An 8,558-nucleotide genomic window follows, 5' to 3' on the forward strand; every position below is an offset into this window, starting at 1 on the left:
ACGAATCCTAAAGCCGTCAATGGGGTGTGTGGGTGGACTGCTCCATGTTCAGCGTTTCCTTAGTTCTGCTTTTCAAACAGAAACGTTATCGTCTTATTCAGTAGATCTATTTCTACTTCCTAGTAATGCTAAAAGCGCAGATTCTTTATAGTGAACATTGCTCGCTATTCAGTAATTTCGATATCACCATATTCTAGACAAGGTTCTCCATTTGAACTGTGCACGCATTGACTGCTGCTGTTTCTCATCTTACACTCAAACTAGCTATAAAATTTGTCATACTAAGGAAAGCTTTCCCCTGTGAACAAACAGTTCTTTATATGGATAGGAAAAACACCACGGAACATAAAGTAAGAGATCCTGACTGACTTATGACGAATGCACCCATTAGATTAAATTTCAAGCAGTTGTATGACCTTATCACACATACGATTCGTTCGAAGGTCTGTGCCCTTGGGATATCGAGTTCTGTTGCTGATGTTCTATTCGGTTTAAAGCCAAGATGAAATCCACTTTATAAATGACCACTAATCTTACTGGGATGAGACGAGATCCTATAAAATAAAATTTCACCAAAGACGATGCACACCGAAACTGCATACCCTGCAAACAACAAAATCAAAGCATTGTGGAAATGCTTCAATTTCAGCTGCTGAGGTCCACTTTGGTGTTCTGACTTCAAGGAATTCTTCAATAGACCTTGTAACTGTATGTCGTTGAGCCACTTATGGTCAAGTCCCGACGCTGTTATCCTCAGAACCCTGCAAAATACAAACGATCAGTGATGATGCAGCAAACCTACAGACAAATTAAAAGTGAAAACACCACATCTCATATACTCACATGTTGTTGAACTTCTCAATGCACGGATGACCCTTGGCTAGAAACAGTCCAAAAGTAGCAGCCGAGAAGGAGTCCTTGGAATAAAGGAACTCGCTTGCTCCCAGTTCAGGAAGAATCATGTCCACGCCCAGTTGATCACTGGCGAAGGCGTATTTCTCTTTGAGGACTTTCTGGAGACCTTCTCGAACGTTACCGACGAGTGCCGAAGGATCCTTTTCCATGGCCTTCCCCACCACAGCCATCGTTCCTGTTTCGGCCGACTGAGGAGAGAAAGAAAGTGCTGTGAAATACGAGAAACGAATCCTCGCAGTAATTTTCGATTACAGAGTTATAACGGATTTCACTGAGAACTGAAGTAACGTATGTTTGGTTAAAGCTTAGGATAAAAAGCGAAGGTATAAGTGATCTGACTTTTATTTGGCTTCAAACATAAAGAACTGAAGTTCAATAATTAGATTAAGCAGTTAATGTTTAAAAGAGACCTTTCTGCAGTTCCTAGAAATATGACCCCATTCGCGACTTACGCAAATAAAGGAAGTCACTGCGATCTTTAGTTATAAACATGCGGACGTCGTTACTAATGATGCAACACTTGAAGTTGAATGGGTGCTGACTCTTAGGACAATTACTTGCATGCACTTCGGCTCTTCCGTAAAACGACAGGACATGCTCTCTTCGTTTGAAAAAAAAAAAAAAAACCCTAGTGGTTATTACTCGGTACACCTTCAATAGCGTTTTTTTTTTTTTTTTTTAAGCTTCGAGTTAGTCTCAAACTGTGTTCTGTTGGGTTTGCTTTCCTCCGCGTGTTCCAGGAAAACCGGAACAGCCGAAGGTTGGTACTTATGCATTCATTTTCCCGAGTAAATGCGTGTGCAAGCAGTAAACGACAATGGATGAAAAAAATCGTTTCTGCGAAATGCTGCAGAAATAAAAACAAACCAAATATTATTATTATTATTATAAAAACCTCCATGGAGTCAAAGACTCATCGTGGGAGGTCCACTGTTATACACACAGTTTATCATACTGTGCCTTAAATATATTCACTGTCTCTGCACACACCACACTCTCGGACAAAGCATTCCAATCACTCACCACTCTCCATGCAAAAAACCTGCTCCTCACTCCCTTGCTCCCACCCTCCTTATACAGCTTCCAGGAATGACCTCTTGTTCTCCTGCTATCCTCACCCATTCTGTGCAAAACCTTCCCGACGTTAATCTGGTAATAACCACTCAACAGCTTATATGTCTCAATCATATCCCCCCCTCCTCCTTCTATCCACCAATTTCTGCAAATTGCATTTTGTCAATCTGTCTTCATACTCTACATTCTAGAGACCAGAAACCACCTTAGTCAATCGCCTCTGAACTTTTTCCAACGCAATTTCATCTTTTTGAAAACCAGGTGACCAGATCTGTGCACAGTAATCCATATGTGGCCTGATCAAAGCCTTATACAAAGGAACCATAACATCCTTACTTCTACAAGTCAATGTCCTCCGCATCATTCCCATTATCCGTTGTGTTGTCTTCACTATTTTAGTAACATGTCCCCGAAATTTTAGGTCCTTGTCTACAATCACTCCCAGATCTCTCATTTCCTCCACCTCTTCCAAGATATTCGCACCGATTGTGTACTTTACATCCCATCTCTGCTTCCCAAATTTCAAAACCTTACACGTTGAAACATTGAATTGACATCCCCACTTATTTACCCATTCAGACAGTGTATTCAAGTCCTCTTGCAAAGCTACAGCATCCACACTACTCTTGATAGCTCTGCCCAACTTTGCATCATCTGTAAACAACTGCACATCACCATTCAGACCTCTCCAGATATCATTTACATACAAATTAAACAGCAATGGACCCAAAACAGACCTTAAGGTACACCACTAGTAACTTTCCTCTTCTGGGATATCGCTCCTCCATAGACAACTCGCCGATACCTATCAGACAACCAATCTCCAATCCAGTGAACCAATCTACTGTTCAGCCCCATCCGTTCCAATTTAATTACCAGCTTGTCATGTGGCAATTTATCAAACGCCTTTGAAAAATCTAAATATACCACTGTATATGCAATATCCTTATCCAACGCATCTGTCACTTTATTATAAAAAGTAAGCAGGTTGCTAAAGCACGATTTTCCTTTAGTAAATCCATGCTGACCGCCAAAGAGTATTTTTCTGTTGTCAACCCAATTCTGAACTTTATTCCTAACTAACTTCTCTAATACCTTGACCACAACTCCAGACACACAGACTGGTCTATAATTCAAAGCCTTACTCTTATCACCTCCCTTATGAATATGAACAATTTTACCCTCTTTCCACTCTTTTGGAACTTGACCCAGTGAGAGACTCATGTTGAAAAGATATACAAAAGCTGTTGTTAACTCTCTGGCACATTCCCTCAAGACACGTGGTGAAATAGCATCAAGTCCCACAGCCTTATTTACATCAAGTCTATTCAATTCCTCATATATCTCCTGTTCACTTACTAACAGTTCCGCCTCCTTCTCCTTTCATACTGCTTTCAAGTTCTGCATGATGCCACATTCACAAGAATGAAATACCTTTAGAAATTGTTCACTAAATATCTCAACTATATCCTCCTCAGCGGTTATCATTCCTCCGTTTTCACCAATCAATCCCATCCTACCATAATCATTCTTTCTTCTACTGGCGACATATCGAAAAAACTCCTTAGGATTTTTTTTGGCCGCTTTAGCTAACTGCTGCTCATACTGCATTTTTTCTACCCTTATGAAGCTAGTCACGTTCCTCGCCTGCTCTTTGTACTTCTCATGCATCTGGTTGTTATAAATACTCATTTTGTGTTTCTTCCATAATACCTTCTTCTTCCAGATTGCATACCTTATCTCTTGATTCATCCATTTTACACCCACTCTGTTTACCCTCCTGACCCTTGGAATACACTCTGATATTGTCTCCACCAAATAGTTCTTGAGTAAGGCCCAAGCAGCATTGATATCCTTTCCATCCAGTTCCTCTTTCCAATTTATTATCGCAAGCTGTTTCCTGAGCTTTTCGTAATTACCAGTCTTATAATTCCACATATATCCCTTTCTAACAGACGTCCTCGAATGACTGGTCACCCTGCACATGATCACCTCGTGGTCACTCTCACCAACTGGTGGAAGATTTGACACCACATTTATAATAACATCATCTGATGAGATGATCAAATCCAATACTCTTGATCCTCGTGTACCCTCCGTTACGTGCTGCCTAAGGTAATTATCTTTCGAAAACTCAAAAAAAATCATTTTCTTTACCCCCAGATGCAGTCTCTTGCTTCCAGTCTATATTACCATAATTAAAGTCGCCCATAATGATAACTCGTTTCTTGCTAGCTAGGCCAATTTGCCTATACATTTCCTTCTCATTACCCTCCATATTACCAGGTCTATAGCAACACCCAACTAAACGTTTCATCCTGTTTACTTCTACCTTACACCATACGGCCTCAAAACCGTGACCACTATTTGCATCTTGCAATTCCACCTTAGATGGGCACAACTCATCTGCTACCATTAACAGCACTCCTCCTCCCTTTCTTCCCTGTCTATCTTCACGAAAAATATCATATCCGTTCATCTCTATTCCTGTCAGGATGTCATCGTCATCTAACCACGTTTCACTTATACCAACAATTTTGGGGCGAACAGACTCGAGCAAAGCAACAATTTCGTTCCCCTTATTTCGAATACTTCTAACATTAGTGAAGAAACATAAGAAATCATTACTGCTTCTACAAGTCCTAAGAACATCACTCCTGCGATGTGACTCTTCAATACCTTCCCCTGCCACTTCCTCTATATTACCACCAATTCTACAACTTTTTTCACACCTAAACTCTTTCCACCCATCTCAGGCCATCTCAATCTGTGTTTGTCCGCTTACACATTCACTTCTGAATTCAGCACCCGCATGCTTCATAAAGTTTCTCCCCATGCTAGGCATCATTGTGCAGACCGAGAAAGCGCAGTGGTGATAGAAAGGAGTGCAAAATTAATGAAAATGGAGTAATTTATCTGGATATTATATCATGAATAGTGGATGCAGCCAACGAAGGGTGATAAAAATCATTGTACATTTAGTACAGGGATAAGTAAAAGGTTAGAAACTCTGGAAATTAAACATGCAACTTCTTCAAGCCCGAAGCCTTCAGTTATCAGTACGATTGTCTTAAAAGAACGATCAAATTATCTTCAACTCAAATGGGTTTGAATATTCATTCTGTATTTTTATAAGGAAAAAAAAAGAAGCTATTAACGAAATAAATGTCTTGGAAACGTTTAAGAAATGATAAGTCATAAAATCGCTATTAAAGAACTTTTGGGAGAAAAGCTAAATTAAAAACAGTTGTGTGCCATATCGTCAAAATAAAATGGCGATGGAATAGCCAGATGCCGAGGAAACGGGAAAATATGTGAAGATAGACACTGAAATGGAATTCGCAAGGAAAGAGAACTCTTTTGGATCATATTCTTTCCCTTACAGTGAAGATGACGCAAATGATATCATGGATTTGCAGGACTTCCCACTTATAACAGATTTTTTCACTGCAGGAGCGATACGATATAACCGAGGTCTACTGTACTCTTCCTAAATATGCAACTAATGAAGTGCATGGTCCCGAAATCCCCCCCCCCTCCATATTGCTATGTATGAATGTCACTTTTGAATTTGTGGAATATATCACTTAGGAATGTCACTCACTGAAGTGCTACAACATCCAGATGATAAGAGTATCTCACTTACCTCGAACATGTAATGATATCCCGTTTTGAACACCGTCCCGCAAATCATTTCGCCTTTTTCGACGGCCTTTGCCAGCTGAACAGTGGAGTCGATGGTCCTCTCCCTGACCTGTACGGACATGTAGGAAAAGAGGGCTCCGCTGTAGGCCATCCCGATGACAAGTGCGAAGAGCCACCAGAACACGCAAAAGATTTGAAATCCTCCAAACACCAGAAGAGATGACCTCATTCCTGAAAGCGTTTGAAATTATATTAAAAAAAAAAAAAGAAAACTGGGCATTTTAAGAGCGAAGGTATTCTGTCCAATCACTACTTAAAAGACTAATTTTATTCTAGAGGATTATTGCTAAGAAATAAACAATAATAAGCAATTTCATGCTTTAAGCTCCTCTTCCGATGGTGACATTGATATTCTTCTTCATCTTCCTGATGTGGCAGTTAAGTTCATTTTTTTTAATTAAACTTTAAAATATAAAACTTTTTCCCCCTAATTTATTATTGTTTGATTGCAACCGATTTGGTTTTAATATGAAATCCAATATTTATATTTACAAAAGCCGGGAAATATTTTATAATATTACACATGCTGTATTATAAATTTGAAAACATAAAATATTTCGTTAAATTGATATTTATCATTTTACATATAATCGAGGGAAGCGACAAACGGGTGAAATGGGGAAAGAAATAGACTCCTTAAATTGACTGTTTTTAGAAAAGCAACAAACTTTCATTTCAAAATGTGCTTGCCACAGTTAATAAACCGGTTTATGAAGTGATCAACCACCACGATGAAAGCGTTACGAGATTTAAAGAACCGAGCAGGCCAAGTGAAGCGTACCCGCTCTCCAACAAGCAGGTCGCGGGTTTGAATCCCGCTATGGGAATAATGGTGTGTTTGTAATTGTCTTTAGGTGGGAGATGACTTTCATCGCCGGTGTGGGACCAACTCCCCGCTTACTGGAGGCCTGAAGTGAAAAGGTTCTGGTTGGTCTCCAGAGCAGAGCTTCCCGAATATGTAAAAATAAATAAAAATATATAAAATTGATAAAAATTGCAAAAAAAAAAAAAAAAAAACCCGTACCTCACACGGTAGAAAATGTATTGTAGGTTTAGGATAACCTTTCTTGGGTGGGAACTACACATAAAAAAATAATGGACACCTCCATGGAGTCTGTAGGCCGATTTGGGGGGGGGGTTGCTACTAACATTTCACCAAACGTCAACCCTCATTTGCAGAATATTTGCCATACTTCCAACTCATTCACCGACGTGGCACTTGCACCAGACTCCAGCGACCTGTTCCGCTCATTCACCACTCCTCAAGGAAAAATCCCACCCTTGCTAGCCACACTCTTCCTCCAATTTCAGCGATGATTCACTAGTTCTTCCTGCACAGTGTAAACTTTCTTCTCTATCAGGCTTATAAAACTCTTCAGTAAATTGTATGCTCTATAATGCTACCACTTTTCCGCCTATAAGCCAATTTCTGCAATCCACAAATATTTAGCCTATCCTCGTAAGAAGCATTTCGTAGTAGTGCCATCATCGTCGTCACTCGCTTCTAGATCGCCTCCGCCATCTCTACTGTACACAGAGGTTCGGATGCGGGCCTAATCAAGGTCTTATAAAGACGCATAATAACTTTCCTATGAACTATTTAGCCACGTTTTGCAATATGGCGCCTGAAGTTACTCCACTAGTACCCTCCTCCACAATCCTTAGCATCAGTAATTTCTTTTAGCTCGCTTTTATCAATGCGGTGTGCAGCTGGTAATGTTTTCTTCAGAAAATGTTGCAATTTGCGTGTATTGTTAGTCTATAACAATAATCCTGCCAGTTCTCTGCATCAACCATATTAACTAGACCTGAGGTAGTCGCATGTCGCTCCTTGATTCTACTGCTTCATCCTCATTTCCACGTTACGAATTTCGTATCTAATTCCATTCGTTCCAATTTATGTAACCGGGTTCCGTGCCGTATCCTATCAAATGCTTTTGTAAAGTGCAGCAGTATCGTAGCGTAACCATTCCTTTTATCTAGCAATGACACCAAACTTGTCAAATATATTTATGCCCGTAAACATAAAATTAGACAAACAAATCAGATGACATATTCGTATGCTTATATACTTTTATTTTACATTCTATGCTCAAAGTTCTTATTTAATTCATTAAATAGTTTTATGCGTTTAGGCTTTCCGTTGATTTTGTTTAATATTGTGCAATAAAGTACTTTTTAAAAAAAAACATTTTGAATAACATCATCGAAAACGTACCTTTGAGTAGCAAGGAGCCGAAAAAATTCCAGCACACTTCTTGAAAGGTGATTGACGGAGCACTACGCAAGAAGGAATATGTTCGCAAAATGGTGAATGCACTCGCACTTCCAATGAACAGAAAGACAACTACCAGAATCCACAGCTGAAAAAGGGGGGGGGAATGAAAAAAGTAGAAAAAGATGATCACATGCACGCACGCGCTTAATCTTTTGTTTTCATTATTTATTAGAGAGCAAAACAAAATTCAGTTGCTCACCGCTCGTGTGAAAGGTGCCAGAAGAATTCCTGATTTCAGTTGCAAATTTGGGGCCTTTGTGACAAATATCAGCGGAGAATACCAAAGCGTGTGAAGAAAACTGACCGCAAGATTTCTTTCGTACGTGTGAGAAAACTGGTTGACACTCATGTCCACTTCCTAGAATAACAACGAAAATAAAGCCACTTCTGCAAATTATATTCATTTAGCAAAACATGAGTTATTTCAAACAAAATTAACGTTAACTTCTGGTAAAGGTGCGTATGAATAACATCAGATGGCAGCACAATAGATTAGGAAAATGGTTCTTCAGTCAGCAGTTGTATAAAATTAAGCCCCTTCTGCAAATTATGTTAAGAAAAACATTAGTTTCTAAACAAAATTAAC

General features: G+C 39.4%; 1 protein-coding gene across 1 annotated transcript; it reads right to left on the bottom strand.

Annotated features, from left to right (window-relative positions):
- Positions 1–514: 514 nt before the first annotated feature.
- On the bottom strand, positions 515–5,785 carry LOC150107882 (glutamate receptor ionotropic, kainate 3-like). The gene is made up of 3 exons (XM_090415370.1): positions 5,636–5,785; positions 844–1,103; positions 515–761 (listed from the first exon to the last, which is right to left on the bottom strand). Exons 1-3 carry the CDS (start codon positions 5,783–5,785, stop codon positions 515–517), a joined length of 657 nt encoding a protein of 218 aa, XP_090271496.1.
- Positions 5,786–8,558: the final 2,773 nt, after the last annotated feature.

This window comes from Typopeltis vanoorti, chromosome 3 (genome assembly GCF_054136105.1).
Source record: "Typopeltis vanoorti isolate ZY-2024b chromosome 3, IOZ_Tvanoo_1.0, whole genome shotgun sequence".
Classification (NCBI taxonomy): Eukaryota; Metazoa; Arthropoda; class Arachnida; order Uropygi; family Thelyphonidae; genus Typopeltis; species Typopeltis vanoorti.